We start from the raw sequence: 17,344 nt of genomic DNA on the forward strand, positions 1-17,344 counted from the left end.
GGCTCTCAAGTTCAGGGTTGGTCAAAAAACCCTTCCCTTATTTCTGCGTGCGAATCTTCTAAAATTTGGCTGAATATTTGGAGGGATTGCGGCAGGCCTAAGTCTGGGACTATAAATGGTCTGCGGCTACGTTCTAAACGTTTTTTTGCTAAAGTGTTAAGAAAACATAAGGTTGATCTTATTGAGAAAAACGCTCATAAAATTGCAGAGAACCCTACGAAGCTCTGGAAAAAATTTAAACGCCCTTGTGAACACATTAGTGCAAATAATATTCCTGAGCCTGAGTGGATCAATTATTATAAGTATGAGTTTTCTTCTCCCGATCCTGCTCTTGAGTCAAAATTTGACAAAGAATTAAGTGCTTGTCTGAAGAAACACAAACCTTCGACATTTATAATTAAGCCAAGTGATATATCGTTTTATTGTCAAAAACTAAAGAAAAGAAATTCCGCAGTTGATGGAATTGCTGCCAGACATTTTGATTATGCAAGTGCTCTTCTTTTAAATCATTTATCTCTACTTTTTCAAATGTCTATTGAAAACAGAGTTGTTCCTTATCAATTTACAGTTGGTCAAATAACCCCTATCCCGAAAAAAGGCAAAAAGGATTTTGCTTCGTGTGATTCGTTCCGACCTATAACAGTTTCTTGTACTATTTTTAAATTGTTTGAGTCAGTTATTTTGGATGAAATTGTTTCTAAATGTTATGTCCCACCCCACCAGTTTGGTTACCAAAAAGGTATTAGCCGGGAGCATGCCCTTTTTGCTTTAATGAATGTTCTTGCTGATGCAGAAAGAAGTAGATCCCATATTATCCTTTGTGCTTTAGATGTTGCTCGTGCTTTCGACTCTTGCATTTTTTCCCAAGTTTTATTTGAAGCGTATAAAAGAGGGGTAAATTTGTGTATAGTGAAGTGCCTTCTGTATATGTACCATCACATTAAGGCGAAGTTAAAGAGGGATCTTCCCTTTTTGATATTTTGAAAGGAGTCTGTCAAGGTGGCCTTACCTCACCTTCTTTATTTAATAACTCTGTTTTAAATGCCCAAAATTCTGTTAATTTTAGTTGTATTCACCGTGGATTTAACTTGTCTTTAATAACTTTTGCAGATGACGTTTTGAATCTAAGCCGTACTTTTAGTGGATGTGAAAACGCGTTTAATCAGCTTTATAATGAATATAAAAATATTGGGCTTTCTTTCAATGTTGATAAAACTGCTGTTGTAGCTTTCAATTTTAAAGAGACAAATGGCCCTATTTTTTTATCTTTAGCTAATGTTCATGTCCCCCTTTCTCAAAAATTAGTTTACCTTGGAATGCCTATTGGAAAAAATATGAAAGAAACTGTGAATTATCCCTTGAAATTTTGAAGAAAAAACTGAGAATTGCTTATGCTTCAATTGCATCTAATATTAAATATATTGATAAATTAAATCTTGCAAAAATTTATAATAGCCTAGTTGTACCTCATCTCCTTTCTCTTTGTCCGGTTTGGCAGTTTTTTAGTGAACCTCAGAAACTATCTGTTCGTAGAGTATATTTTTGTTATGCTAAATTCCTTCTCAGTTACCCTCCTTGGACTAGAAATAGTTACTTAGTGAACAAATTCCGCCTAGTTTCTCCTACATCTATTATTGATAAAAGGCTTCATGATTTTCGTTCTTCTATGTCAATAGCGTCTCACCCATGGTCAGCATTGCTTATTTAATTGTTTGATTGTGTTGATTTGTATTTATTTGTATCCTTTTTTTTCTCTTATTACTCCATCTTCAGGGCGTTCCGCCCTCTTTTTGTAGATGGGTTATAAATAAATTGATTGATTGATTGATATCCTTCCAAATATCAAATTTCAATAAAATCCAATCTCTCCGGTTACGTCAATCACGTATCCGCGATATTTGCTCATTCTACCCACCATGTTTCATCCCGATCTCTTTACTCTAACCATTTTCCAAGATTTTTGGTTTCCCCCTCCACCTCTGCCTACTGTCACCGGATATAGTTGGGATTTGTAATAAGAGTGCTGAAGCAAAAGACCCTTCTAAATATCAAGTTTCATTAAGATCTGATTACCCGTCCATAAATTACAAATACCTCATTTTTTAATTTTTCCGAATTACCCCCCCCCCCCAACTCTCCGAAAGAGTGCGGATCTGGTCCAGTTATGTCAGTCACGTATCTTGGATGTGTGCTTATTCTTGCCACCAAATTTCATCCTGACCTCTCCACTCTGAGCGTTTTCCAAGATTTCTGATACCCCCCCCCCACAACTCTCCCCAATGAAAGTGGATTCAGCCAGATCTAAAATAAAAGATCTAAGTTGCAAGATCCTTCTAAATATGAGATTTTATTAAGATTTGATCACTCCTTCATAACTTAAAAACACCTCATTATTTCGAATTAATCGTCCCTCAACTCATCCCCCCCCCCACAGACGGTCGAATCGGATAAATGACTATTTCTAATTTAATCTTGTCTGGTACTGATTTTTGTCATTTTTCAGAACTAACCCTCCCCCTAACTTCTCCAAAGAGAGCGGACCTGTTCCGAATATGTCAATCACGTATCTAGGATTTGTGCTCATTTTTACCACCAAGTTTCATCCCGGTCTTTTTTTCGAATTAACCTTTTCCCCACTCCCCCCAGAAGATCGAATTGGGGAAAGGACTATTTCTAATTTAATCTAGTCTGGTTCCTGATAAGCCTGCCAAATTTCGTCGTCCTAGCTTATCTGGAAGTGCCTAAACTAGTAAAACAGGGAAAGACAGACAGACAGACCGACAGAATTTCAGATCACTATATGTCACTTCGTAAATACAAAGTGCCACAAAAACTTGTTAATACCACAGAAATTTACGAAACTTTTTCTAAGACCTTTTAAGCTCTGAAAGCAAGAGCTAAATTAGGGTCTAACTCGGTGTCTTCAAGTATCGCCCCGATTTACGAACAATTAGCTCAGCTGGAGAAAATAAAAAGTCATCTGCTGGAATATATAACCAATCAAACAGTTCGTGGTAACGAACTGTAGTAAGAAGTGACCCGGCTCAATAGTAACCGAAACTCTTTAAATGAAATTTTGATACCAATAGTTACATCAAAAAAATCACATTTTAATACTGATTTTAAATATATAAGTTTCATCAAGACCAGTTATACTCATCGAAAGTTACGAGCCTGAGAAAATTTGCCTCATTTTAGAAAATATGGGAAAACACCCCCTAAAACTCATAGAATCTTAACGTAGAACCTTATTGTTACCTTATTGTTCCCGTTACCTTATTCTAGAAGTTTGAAGCTCCTATCTACAAATATGTGGAATTTCGCATTTTTTGCTAGAAGACAAATCACGGATTCGTGTTTATTTGTGTTTTTTTTTCTCCAGGGGTGATTTTATCGACTGAGTGGTCCTAGAATGTTGCATAAAGGCTCATTCCAACGTTCTAGTTTCAAATGAACGTTCATTCCAGAAGTTATAGTGCCCTTTTTAAGTGACCAAAAAATTGGAGGGCACCTAGGCCCCCTCCCACGCTAATTTTTTCCCAAAAGTCTCCGGATCAAAATTCTGAGATAGCCATTTTATTCACCATAGTCGAAAAACCTAATAACTATGTCTTTAGGGACGACTCACTCCCCCGCAGTCACCGTGGGAGGGGCTGCAAGTCACAAACTTTGACCTGTGTTTACATATAGTAATGGTTACTGGGAAGTCTACAGACATTTTCAGGGAGATTTTTTTTGGTTTAGGGGGGAGAGTTAAGGGGGGTTACTTGGGAGGATATTTCCATGGAGAAACTTCTCATGGGGGAAGAGAATTTCAATGAAGGGGACGCAGGATTTTCTAGCATTATTTGAAAAAACAACGGAAAAATAAATATGAAAAGTTTTTTTCTACTGAAAGTAAGGAGCAGCATTAAAACTTAAAACGAATAAAAATTATTACGCATATGAAGGTTTTACCTTCTTCTTATACCTCACTCTTTACGCTAAAGTATTTTTAGTAATTTCAACTATTTATTCTACGGCCTTTGTGATTCAGAGGTCATTCTTAAAGAATTGGGACAAAATCTAAGCTTCAGTGTAAAGAGCGAGGTATCGACGAGGGTTTAAACCCCTAATATACGCAATAAAAACATACTAATATAGAAGTTCGTTACGTAAGTTAATTCGTAAGTTACGTATATTTTTTACCAATGAAGACGTTTGTAAAAAAATAAAAGTTCTAGTTGCTTTTTTAAGCAATTAAAAACTTGGAGGGCAACTAGGCCTCCTTCGTCACTCCTTTTCTCAAAATCTTCCTATTGATTGCAATTAATTAATATGTAAATTTTGTTTTAATTATTCATGTGCAGAGAGCCAAGATCGAAACAAGAATTAATTCAAAAACGTCCAGAAATTAAATAAAAAAAACAAGTTTTTTTAAATGAAAGTAAGGAGCAACATTAAAACTTAAAACGAACAGAAATTACTCCGTATATGAAAGGAGCTTTTCCTCCTAAACGCCCCGCTCTTTACGCTAAAATTTCTTACTGTTTTAAAATAGAGTTAAGAGAAAGAGTCAAACTTTAGCGTAAAGAGCGGGGCTTTGAGGAGGAAAAGCCCCTTTCATATACGGTGTAATTTCTGTTCGTTTTAAGTTTTAATACTGCTCCTTACTTTCATTTACTTTCAGTTACTGAAAAGTTCAATGACCTAAATTCATTGAACAAAGAAGGTACTGAACTAATAATCAGCCAGGTTTATGATTCTATCACGCTCGAGTTTAATCCAAAGTTTGCAAAAATTGAGCAGGCTCTACTAGGTAGTCTGAGATTTCAAAATGAAAATTTGGAGGAGAGAATTGGTCAAATAGACAAAAAGCTTGATAATTATGATCAAGAGTCCATGCTTGATAGCCTTGCTTTTCATGGGGTAAAGTAGTTTCCTAGTGTAGACACTCATAGGACAATATCTAACATTATAAATAGCAAAATGTCTATGCTGGGCCCTTTACTTTATTTAGTTTACGTGAACATGATGCGCGTTTATCTAAAGGATACATATATTACTAACATTATTGCTAACAAAATTTCCAAAATCCGCAGATAATTTGATAGCAAAAGCTAGTATTACTCTCAAAAGATTAGAGATGTTTACAAGTGTAAGTTTGCTGTGTGTGAATGTAAAGAAAATTTTTTACTGACATTCTGTAGAGTGGGTGATTCTGTTGATGTAAGTAGTAAAGTTCTATTTGGTGAAAAGCCTATTTTACAAGTTATATCACTGCGGTACCTCGGTTTTCATAATGCTTCTAATCTATCGTAGAAGCATCATAGCGACATTATCTCCACCAAAGTTGCACGTGGAGTTGGCATCCTCAAAAGATTGAAGCATATTCTGCCGGAAAGTATTCTTCGCACGATATATTTTGCAATAATCTACGTAATAGATTATTCTACGTTATAGATTATAAAATAATCTACGTAATAATCTATCATACGGATGTTTAGTCTGGAGAAGCAATTTTTATGTTACTTACAAGCTAAATGGCTTTCTCATAGTTTTGATCGGACGATTTCGCTAAAAAAGGGGGATGGGAGAGGATGCCTAGATACCTCCCAATTTTTGGTTACTTAAAAAGACAACTAGATTTGTTTTATTTTTTTTTACAAACGTTTTTGTTAGTAACAAACATACGTACCTTACGAATTAACTTATGTAATGAACTTATATATTTGTGTATTTTTATTAAGTATATGAGGGGGTTTGCCCCCTCATCAATACCACGTTCTTTACACTAAAGCTTGAATTTTGTCCCAAATCTTTCAGAATGACCCTTGAATCACAAAGGCCGTAGAATAACTAGTTAGAGTTACTAAAAATACTTTAGCGTAAAGAGCAAGGCATTGTTGAAGAGTCAAACCCCCTTATATAAGCAATATTTTATGTTCGTTTTTAAGTTTTAATGTTGATAATTGCTTCCAGTTGAAAAAAAGATTTCTCATTGTCTTTTTTTAAATGATACTAGAAAATCCTGCGACCCGTTCATGGAAATTCTCTTCCCTTATGAAAAATTGCTCCATGGAAAGATCCTCCCGCGTAACCTACCCCCCTCCCCCGACCCACCCTAACCCTAACACAAAAGTCCCCCTGAAAACGTCTGTACACTTCATAATTAACAACTACTATGTGTAAACAATCGTCAAAGCTTATAATTTGCCACCCCTCCCCCGGGAACTGTGGTGGATTTAGTCATCCCCAAAGACATAGTTATTAGGTTTTTGACTAAGTTAAACAGAATGGCTATCTCAAATTTTGATCCAGTGACCTTGGAGAAAAATGTGCGTTGGAGGGGGCCTCGGTGCCCTCCAATTTCTTGGGAACTTAAAAAGGACACTAAAAGTTTTTTAATTTACATTAGATTGAACCCTCTTGCGACATACTAGGAAAACTAGGTCGATACGATCACCCCTGAGGAAAAAACAACAACAAAAAACCAAAAAATACGCACCTGTTATCTGTCTTCTGGCAAAAATACAAAATTCCACCTTTTTTATGATAGGGGCTTGAAACATATACAGTAGGGTTCTCGGATACGCTGACTCTGATGGTGTGATTTTGTTAAGATTCTGTGACTTTTAGAGAGTATTTCCGCCTATTTTCTAAAATAAGGCACAGTTTCCCAGGCTTGTAACTTTTGACCGGTAAGACTAAAGTTCATGAAACTTATATATTTAAAATCAGCATTAAAATGCAATTCTTTTAATGTAACTATTTGTACCAAAACTTCGGTTTGTAGAGTTTTGATTACTATTGAGCCTGGTCGCTCCTTACTACCGTTAGTTACCACGAACTGTTTGAAAATATAACTTGTAAATGAATAAAAGTAATATAATCTACAATAACGTTGAGATGGAACTTACCAATGTCTCAGGTCTTCCTGTACCTTATTTGTTCTTGTTTTTTTCTGCCCATTGTGAAAATTCAAATGCTAAACTGTTATCTGACTTGTAACCAACCAAATTTCAATGGTCATCTGTTACCGATTAGACATGTGAAAAATTTAAATTCCCTTGAAATCCGGTCGTAATATCTCAAGGAAGTCAACAGAGTTTAAATATTCTGGTACAACCCTCAAGAGAGCAATTAAGCCAATGAGAAAGGAGGAAATCTCGGTACGTATTTCAATGCTATCTTAATAGAATTAGCTTTCAACCTAGGAGATTGACCTTAAATGTTGCAGGTGTACATTTTGACAGCCTGGTAGTATTTTGTGTCTTTTGATCTTTTTCACTAGTTAACCACGTATATATTCTAAGTCCTATAGGAATTAAGTAAAAACAAAACAATTTTTTTCAACTGAAAGTAACGAGCAATATTAAAGCTTCAAACAAACAGAATTTATTACGTATATGAGGGGGTTCGCCCCTCAGGCAATTTCTCGCTCTTGACACTAAAGTTCGAATTTTGTTCCAATTCTTTAAGAATGACCCCTGAATCATAAAGGCTCTTTTGAAAGTACTATAAAAAACTTTAGCGTAGAAAACAAGGTATTGACAAGAGGGAAAACTCCCCATACACATAAAATTTCAGCTCGTTTTAAGTTTTAATGTTGCTCCTTCCTTTCAGTTGAAAAAATTTGTTGTTTTTTTTAATTTCTGGTCATTTTTAAATAATACTGGTAAACCCGCCACCTCCTTCATACAAATGTTCTTTCCCCCCATGAAAATATCCTTCATAGAAAGATCCTATCACGTAATCTCCTCCCCCTGACACCCCCACCAGAAAAATAGGTCTTGAAAACGTCTTTATACATCCTAATAATCAAGTCTAATGTAAACAATCGGAAAAGGTCGTAACTTTCAGCCTTTCCCCCCGGCATTGTAGAGAATTAAGTCATCTTCAAAGGCATAGTTATTGGATTGTCGACTATGCTGAACAAAACGGCTACCTCAGAATTTTGATCAGGTGACTTTGGGAAGACCTTTGGTCCTCAGTTTTATCGATTATGAGCAAGCTTTCGATTCTGTTGATAGAACAGCGTTAACAAAGGTCTTGTCGTTATATGGTATACCTGAAAAATACATTAAAGGGATTTGCGCTATGTACGAGAATAATACTGCTGCCGTTAAGGTAGGAAATGAGGCTAGCAACTGGTTTTGTATTAAATCAGGAGTTAAGCAGGGTTGTGTTCTATCTCCCTTTATATGGATCATTCTGATGGACTTCGTCTTAAGGAGCACAGGAAAGGCAATTGGAGACCATGGAATCAAATGGGGAGGAAGAACGCTCCTGTACTTAGATTATGCTGATGATTTAAGCATATTAGATGAAAGTGTGAGCAAAATGAATGAATTTTTAGAGGTTTTACGAGTTCAGGTTACTAAAATAGGCTTGAAAATTAATGTTAAGAAGACTAAGTCACTAAGGCTAGGAATAAGTGAAGATGAACAGGTGACATTAGGTAACGAAAAAATTGATCAGGTTGGGAGCTTCAGTTACCTTGGCAGTATTATTAGTAAAGATGGTGGGAGCACTTAAGATGTTAAAAGTAGAATAGCTAAGGCCCAGGGTGTTTTTTCACAGTTAAAAAAAGTTTGGAAGAATAGAAAGATAAGTCTACAAACCAAGATTAGAATATTGGAAGCTACAGTGATGACAGTGGTCAAATATGGCTCTGAGGCATGGGCACTCCGAAAAGCAGATGAAAATTTACTAGATGTTTTCCAGAGAAATTGCCAACAGGTTGTCCTGGGTACCCGGCTGACTGACTGTATTTCAAACAGTAGGTTGTACGAAAAGTGTGGTTCAATCCCGCTTTCTGGGGCTATAATGAAAGAAAAGTTGAGATGGCTAGGTTGAGATGATTACCGAAGATTGTCCTTTTTGGCCAACCGTCTGGGGCTACACGGAAAGCAGGTTGTCCTTGTCTGGGTTGGGAGGATGTCATAGATAAAGATTTAAAGGAAATGAGAACTTCCTGGGAGGGTGTAAAGAGGGTGGCTTTAAATAGATTAGGTTGGAGGAGGAGCGTGCGTAGCTATGTTGGCCTCAGGCAGCTTGGTGCTGCAGTGAGTTATTATTAGTAGTAGTAGTAGTAGTAGTAGTAGACTTTGGGAAGAAATAAGCGAGGGAGGGGCCTGGTTACCCTTCAGTTTTTTTGGTTACTTAAAAAGAGTACTAGAACGTTTAACTTCCGTTTTAATGGGCTCTCTTTCAATATTCCAGGAACACTGAATCGATAAGATCACCCATGAGAAAAACGAACAAAAAAAAAGAACAAATAAACACGCATCTGTGATCTTTCTTCTGGCAAAAAATACAAAATTCCACATTTTGGTAGCTAGGAGCTTGTAACCTCTGCATAAGTGTTTTCTGCTACGCTGAATCTGATCGTGTGATTTTTTCTAAGATTCTGTTAATTTTAGGGAGTGTTTCTCCATGCTCTGAAAATAGGGTAAACTTTTCAGGCTCGTATTTTTTGATGGGTAAGACTAAACCTGATGAAACTTTTATATTTGAAATCAGCATAAAAATCCCATTCTTTTGATGCATCTATTAAGCATCAAATTTCCGTTTTTTTGTAGTTTTGGTTACTATTGACCCGGGTTGCTCCTTACTTAGAGTTCATTTTCGCGAACTGTTTGATATCTATCGCTGAGCTTACTTTTTGTTCAAAATGTCTAGTAATGATGAGATTAGCTTTTTTGTGTTTCCTAGCCCCTTCCGCCCTAGAAATGGCAACAAAATTTGGCATTTGTGATGAAATATGGCACCTTATTCTGTTGCCTGCAAGACAAACTTAAAAATTAGACAAGTGTGCACAGCACTAAATTTCAAACAGGGTGTTTATACATTTCTTACGGGAGAAAGTTCGTCTTATGGAAGTAAAAAGCAGGGCTGCTCTTTTGCTACAAAAAAAAAAGGAAATTATATCTGTTTTTAAGTTTCCTTCCATGGTGGTAAGCAGTACTAGATAGTGTGCAAAGTCTTCAGAAAGCTAATCATTAGAATTTCTTTGTTTCCAAGCGAGGGTAAACAAATCTTCGTCAGGCATTTTTTTTCAATATTCTATAGAAAGTATTAGAGCTAGGTTAATAAAGCTTTCAGTGACTATCAAAAATTTACATAAGTTATGAGCCGATTTCAAAATTTTCATCTGTCGTGCTATGCGACTCTTTCAATACCAAAGAAAGTCTTTTCCAGAAGCCAATTATTTAAGTAATGACAGTTTTTTGGAAGCGTTTGATCTTGCTCATCCTTTATTTGAATAGATTTATTGAAGCTTGCTTAAGTGTTGGAAACCGATGAAAAAGGTACGGGACATTCCCAAAATTTTGACCCTCAGCCAAATGGAACTAATCATACACGGATTTTTCTATTTAAACAAATTATTCAACATTAACTAAAGGTATATACTTTCGTATGTAAAATACGAATTGCAGGTAGGTAGCTTACAGTTTTGAATAGGTTTTAACAATGCATCTTTTCTGTAGAATGATATTGTATGTAGAAAATAGCCATGTTTAGTATAGAATAGGTGTAATAGCTAGATAGCTATTTTAAGAGCCGCAGTCAAATACTCTGTGCAGTATAGTAAGCAAAATAAATTAAAACCAAAATTTCAAAGAAGAAATGAATATAAAAAGAAGCACGCTCACTACCTTTATTTTGGCCTCCTTTGAAACGTCGACAGAGGTTATTTTGTGCTAAATTAATAGATTTTTGACAATGTTCCCCAGTTTTTTTTTTTTTTTTTTTTTTAGTCAGTAGGTAAAATTTTCCTCTAGGATTAAACTATGTACTACTTTTTTCCTACAAACTCTTAATATGTATTCCTTTGCTGATTTCTACAGTTACTAATTAAAAAAGAAAAAAAAATCTAAAAAAGTTGTTTTTCAAAAAAAGGTTAAGAGTTAAATCAAACCAAAGACGAGAAGAATTAAAGTCACATAATAACTCAGAATTAAAACGAACAGAAATTACCATGAACAGGAAGGGCTAAAGTCATCTTAGCCTTCTAAAGGCCAGATCATTATTACCACCTACTGATGCTAGTTAATGTTACGAGGAGTGTGATTTTATTTGTCACAAAATCAACAATAATACAATATAGAATTATATTGAAAAGTTAATCAAAGGTTAGAAATAAGAGCGGTCCTACCCCTAGCTTACAGTAAACCTATGATCTTGCCTCTTCAGTAGCTAAAACGGTAAGATTAGCATCAAAAGCGTGTTTTCAACTATTTTAATTTCACTTGAACGGGTTGCCTTTTTTTCATCTCACTTGATGTACTAATCCTAGTTGATATTCCATCAAGAAAGGATGGTAGGGCTGTTTTAAAAGATTTTAGTTTTAATGGTCGTAATTTAATGCTTCTACTGTATTTTTATTTGTTTTGCTGAGGATGGGCCTTGAATATAGGGTCGAAATATTTATTTAGGGTTTAGAATTTATTGTTTCAGAGAAAAATTTCTTGTTGTTACTACTTGTTGTTTGAATTTATGATGAAAAGGTAGTGTGGTCTTCGTCACTACTTACAACTAATATACGCCTCTTTGACAATCCCAATACACACACTATATTTTCATTTAGCTTTAAACCTCCTCAACTTCTCCTGAAGAATAAAACTAAATAACCTTCTCTATCCCTATGACACTGAATCTATGCTATTTTGACAACCTGAAGACATTTACACCCTTTTGACTTAGTCTAATTAGAAGAACAGAAGTAGTAATAGTAGCAGCCCCGAATATTCCAACTTAGAACCCTCTGTCATTTATAGGATGTCATGAAGTCTTATTAAGAACCAGCATGCACATAGTGTCTTTTGATTAGTTTGGAGCAAGAAAAACTTTCTATAAAAGAGTCAACTTTATGCCTTGTTCAAGTCTTAAGATATCCTAACTAGAAATGTAGACAACCAGGTTTATCTTGACAACCTGGATGCACTTAAACTTCTTTAAGTTTGTCCAAAAGTAGGAGTAATAATAGCAAAAGTTGTACTTGAAGTAGCAGCAAAAGTCGTGGTAATATTGGTAGCCCTGGACTTTTCAGCTTAATACCCTAACTTGTTTCTAAGATCTGGAGAGTTTAAAATTTGAGAATGTAGAAGATGGATTGAATGATTTTAGGAAAACAATTTGTGAAGTGGCTGAAGGTTTCTTAGGAAAAATAATACCAAAGCAGCTAGGAATATTAGTGAAAAAGATTTATGTTTAATAGAGAGGACAAGGGGAATGCACAAAAATTATTTGAGTGACAGATCCTACGAAAACAAAGGAATGTGAAGAAAGTGGATAAATCGTAAAATATGATCTAATAAGGTGTGAAGTGGAGGCCATGGACAAAATTGCCGAAGATCTGGAAGATGCAGTAAAATATTGCACTGGCATGTTGATATATTGAGTTGAGTAGTCAATCTGGACATGCCCCAGTTAAAGACTGGATCGGGGCCACAGTTAGTGACAGGGAAAAAATTAAAGAGAGATGGGCAGAACACTTTGATAATGTGCCAAACCAAGATAGAGTAGCAGGAAAAAATATAGAGGAAAATGGAACAGTTTTAATACCTTGCATGTGAAGAAAGATTTGTTTTGTGAGAAGGATTAAAATTAATAAGGCCTCAGGTGTTGATACTGTAGTAAATGAGTTTCTTAAATATGATCAGAGTCTTATAACTCTGTTGTTAGAAATAATTTACTGAAGATTATGAATATGATTTTTGAAAAAGAGAAGTACCTAGCGATGTTACGAAAACCCTAATCAAACCAATGTGTAATAAAGGTGATAAGAGTGAGTGGGGTATTTGTCGAAGCATTAGTCTTGTCAAACAGTTCGTGGTAACGAACTGTCGTAAGGAGTGACCTGGCTCAATAGTAACCAAAAGTCTAAAAAATGGAATTTTGGTACCAATAGCTACATCAAAAGAATCGCATTTCAATGCTGATTTTAAATGTATAAGTTTCATCAAGTTTAGTCTTACCCATCAAAAGTTACGAGCCTGAGAATATTTGTGTTATTTTAGAAAATAGAGAGAAACACCCCCTAAAAGTCATAGAATCTTAACAAAATCACACCATCAGATTCAGCGTATCAGAGAACCCTACTGTAGAAGTTTCAAGCTCCTATCTACAAAAATGTGGAATTTTATATTTTTTGCCAGAAGGCAGATCACGGATGCGTGTTTTTTTTTGTTTTTTTTTTTCCAGGGGTGATCGTATCGACCCAGTTGTCCTAGAATGTTGCGAGAGGGCTCATTCTAACGGAAATGAAAAGTTCTAGTGCCCTTTTTAAGTGACCAAAAAAATTGGAGGGCACCTAGGCCCCCTCCCACGCTAATTATTTTTCCAAAGTCAACGGATCAAAATTCTGAGATAGCCATTTTATTCAGCGTAGGCAAAAAACCTTATAACTATGTCTCTGGGGACGACTTACTCCCCCACAGTCCCGGTGGAAGGGGTTACAAGTTCAAAACTTTGACCAGTGCTTACATATAGTAATGGTTATTGGGAAGTATACAGGCCTTTTTCAGGAGGATTTTTTGGTTGGAGGCAGGGGTTGAGAAGAGGGGGATATGCTGGGGGAACTTTCCATCGAGGAATTTGTCATGGGGGAAGAAATTTTCCATGAAGGGAGCGCAGGATTTACTAGCATTACTTAAAAAAAAAACAATGAAAAAGTTTTTTTTTTCATCTGGAAGTAAGCAGCAGCATTAAAAATTAAAACGAACAGAAATTATTACCCATATGAGGGGCTCACCTCCTCCTAACACCTCACTCTTTACGCTAAAGTATTTTTAGTAATGTCAACTGTTTATTCTGCGGCTTTTGTGATTCAGGGGTCATTCTTAATGAATTGGGACAAAATTTAAGCTTTAGTGTAAAGAGCGAGGCACTGACGAGAGGGCGAACCCCCTCATATATGTAATAAAAACATAAGCATACAAAAGTTCTTTACGTCAGCTAATTTATAAGTTACATATATCTTTTACTTATAAAAGTATTCGTAAAAATTTAAAAGTTCTAGTTGCCTTTTTAATTAACCGAAAATCGGAGGGCAACTAGGCTTCCTCCCCCGCTCTTTTTTTCTCAAAATCAATCGATCAAAATTATGATATAGCCATTTAACCAAAAAAAAAATAAATATACAAATTTCGTTTTAATTATTCCTCTGCGGAGAGCCAAAATCAAAACATGCATTGATTAAAAAACGTTCAGAAATTAGAAAAAACAACAAATTTTTAAATAAAGTAAGGAGCGACATTAAAACTTAAAACGAACAGAAATTACTCCGTATATGAAAGGAGCTTTTCCTTCTCAACGCCCCGCTCTTTACGCTAAAGTTTTTTTTACTGTTTTAAAATGTAGAGCTAAGAGAAAGAGTTAAACTTTAGCGTAAAGAGCGGGGCGTTGAGAAGGAAAAGCCCCTTTCATATACGGAGTAATTTCTGTTCGTTTGAAGTTTTAATGTTGCTCCTTACTTTCATTTAAAAAAGTTATTTTTTTTTTATTTAATCTCTGAAAATAGCCAATTACTAAGTAATGCGATAACTTTTAGACTGAAAGATGCTGCAAACAAAGGGATAAGAGAAGAACAGTGCGGTTTTGGAAAAAGTAGAGAATGTGTCGACCAAATTTACACTCTTAGGTTAATAAGTGCGAACCACCTCAATTATCAAACTCATTTCGTCCTACGTTATGTAGATTGTAAGCATGCATTTTATTCTTTTGATAGAAAAGTATTAGGAAAATGGTATGCATGGTATATCAGACAAATACATTAAAGTTGTTAGTGATTAAAATTATTTTAGTATGGAAGATCTCCGACCAGAATTCTACCAACAATCGTCCCAGAACACACCCCCCCCCCTACTTTTCCCCTGGAGAGTTTTCCACATATGAAAAATACGACAGCATTTTCATATTAAAAATAAATTTTTAAAGTTTTTTTAAATTTTAAATTACGTATATGAGGGGATGTACCCCCTCGGCAATACCTTACTCTTTACACATAAGTTGAAATATTGTTTAAATTCTTTATGAATAACCACTGAATCACAGAGACTGCTTAATTAGAATAAATAGCTATTTTAAAAGTGTTTTTTAAAAAAAAAAAAAAAAAAAAAAGCTTAGAGTAAAGACCGAGGTATTGAGGAGCGAGCGTACCCGCTCATAAGGTTAGTAATTTCTATTCGTTTTAAGTTTTAATGTTGCTCCTTACTAAAAGTTGAAAAAACCTTCTTTTTTCATTTAATTTCTGACCGTTTTTAAATAATACTGGGAAATCCAGCGTTATCTTCACGGAGAATTCTCTTTTCCTATGAAAAATTCCTCCATTGAAAGATCCTCCCGCGTAACCCTCTCCCCAGCATACCCCCCACCAGAGAAAATCCCCCTAAAACGTCTGTATGCTACCCAATAACCAATACTATATGTAAATAAATGGCAGAGTTCATTACTTGCAGCCCTTCCCCCTGGGACTCTGGGATATTAAGTCATCCTGAAAGACATAGCTACTAGATTTGTCGACTATGTTGAACAAAATGGCTATCTCAAAATTTTGATCCAGCGACTTTGGGAAAAAATGAGCGATGTAGGGTGTCTGGTTGCCCTCCAATGTTTTTGGTCACTTAGAAAGGGCACTAAAACTTTTAGTTTTCGTTGGAATGAGCACTCTCACAACATTCGAAGACAACTGGGTAGATACGATCACAACTGAAAAAAAAAAAGATAAAGACGCATCCGTGATCTTCCTTCAAACTAAAAAATTCAAAATTCCTGATGCCCGGAAATTACATCTCAGCACGGTAAGCCGTTCTAAAATATTGCTAATTCGCGTTTGTGATCCCCCTTTGACGTCATTTTCATCTTAATACTCTAAGCTTTACAGGCTGTTGCATTAGAAATACTTTCGTTTCGTATTTTCAACCATCGATTATGTGGTGGTACTCTTTTCCTTATTTCCTGCCTTTCCACTCCAGATTTTGCTCTCAAATTCCAATCCATAAGAAAATGTGCAAAAAATGAAAAAAAAAAAACACATCAGTGATTTCTATGCAAAAAATGACTCCAGGGTTTTCAGGATATTTTTTGAAATGCCTATAAACTGATTTCTCCAATAACATTTTACTATTAAGATTAATTGAAGTGATAGTTGCAACTTGTGAATGAACTCTGAATAAAGTTTCTTCCAAGAAAAAGGTTTTCTTTGGAAGCACATTTTTCAACGTATTTTACTGTAGGCTGTGCTTCATGATTTCGAATACGATGGCAATCTTCCTTCTTTCTTTGTTTATATTGTTAGCCTTGGCCTTACTGCTGTTAGTGATAATTTCCGTTCTCGGTTTCATTTCACTATTCATTGTAGTTTCTGCTCGTTTTGGGTCTCATTCGTTTTGGGTCTCCAATAAATTTGACAATGAAACATATGTTATTTAGCTAGGTGGATCCCTGTATTTCCATCACAATCCGTAAAACACAAGTGTTTCTGCTAAATCCCCTTACGATACTGTCATTTAAACAAACATTCAGTTTCAACAATTATTAAAACATACTCTTTGAATAAAATTGTGGATTAAGATTAGTGTGTTTTATTAGATGTTTAAAAAAGAAGGATCAGATTGGCTTCAGCCCTATAGAAGACTAAAAACAAACTGTGCAGATACCTAATTTCTATGAGCAACAGTCGACCTCCCTATTCACCGGATATTCGAAAGTCAGTTGCCGAAAATTATATTAAAATGCAATTATTTTAATTCCGAAGCTAAAAAACTAAAAAAAAAACTTACAAATAATCCTAACATCAATAAATAGTCGAAAAACGTCAATTAAAAATGAGCGGAGACTAATCTATAAAAAACTCTTTCATAAAAAGATGTTTTTTAAAGTAGATTTGTACTAGGGACAAAGTTCCTTTAGTAAAGTCCTCACAAAAAGTCTTCGATTTTCTCCTAATGGTTTCAGTATTACATTTCCATACAAAATTACTGGAAAATAGCTTAATTGCCTGTGAATATTCAGATAATTACCATTTTTTTAAAATACATTAAGCATATTGCTATTGAAAATAAAAATTGAAATAATATCTCCACTTTGTAGTGAACGAAATAGTCAAACTCAGTCGGAAAAATTGGTTTAATATAAAAGCTGTTATACAGACATAATAGAGAAGACTTTAAATTTTGTCTTGTTTATACATTTATATACAAAACAAACCATATTGAAAAGTAAATGCTATCACATTTCATGTTTTGAACTTGTTCATTGTCTTTTTTCTCCTGTTACCAAGATAGGAAAAAAAGACTTATAAAATCGAGCAAATCGACGATTTCTTTTCTTCCATTTGGATTACTTGGTCCCATTCCTC

At 35.1% G+C, this 17,344-nt stretch overlaps 2 protein-coding genes and 1 long non-coding RNA gene across 5 annotated transcripts in view; 1 reads left to right on the top strand and 2 right to left on the bottom strand.

The window, feature by feature from the left end:
• Nucleotides 1-17,344, bottom strand: part of LOC136031164 (glutamate-gated chloride channel-like) — a 200,839-nt gene that overhangs the window by 163,444 nt on the left and 20,051 nt on the right. The window contains exon 2 of one of the 3 annotated variants that reach the window (XM_065710507.1): nucleotides 8,604-8,803. The exons of the other annotated variants lie outside the window; for them this stretch is intronic. The gene's annotated coding sequence lies outside the window, so the exon portion shown is untranslated. The remainder of the gene's footprint in view (nucleotides 1-8,603; nucleotides 8,804-17,344) is intronic. 3 annotated transcript variants of the gene reach the window in all.
• The window catches only part of LOC136031167 (uncharacterized), a 140,820-nt gene that overhangs the window by 23,849 nt on the left and 99,627 nt on the right, over nucleotides 1-17,344 (top strand). The window lies entirely within an intron of this gene.
• Nucleotides 17,099-17,344, bottom strand: part of LOC136031163 (kinesin-like protein KIF28P) — a 154,942-nt gene continuing 154,696 nt past the window's right edge. Inside the window, exon 21 of the mRNA XM_065710502.1 lies at nucleotides 17,099-17,343. Coding sequence (XP_065566574.1) covers nucleotides 17,326-17,343 — 18 coding nt within the window. The 3' untranslated portion in view covers nucleotides 17,099-17,325. The remainder of the gene's footprint in view (nucleotide 17,344) is intronic.

This window comes from Artemia franciscana, chromosome 9 (assembly GCF_032884065.1).
Source record: "Artemia franciscana chromosome 9, ASM3288406v1, whole genome shotgun sequence".
In the NCBI taxonomy this organism is placed as follows: Eukaryota; Metazoa; Arthropoda; class Branchiopoda; order Anostraca; family Artemiidae; genus Artemia; species Artemia franciscana.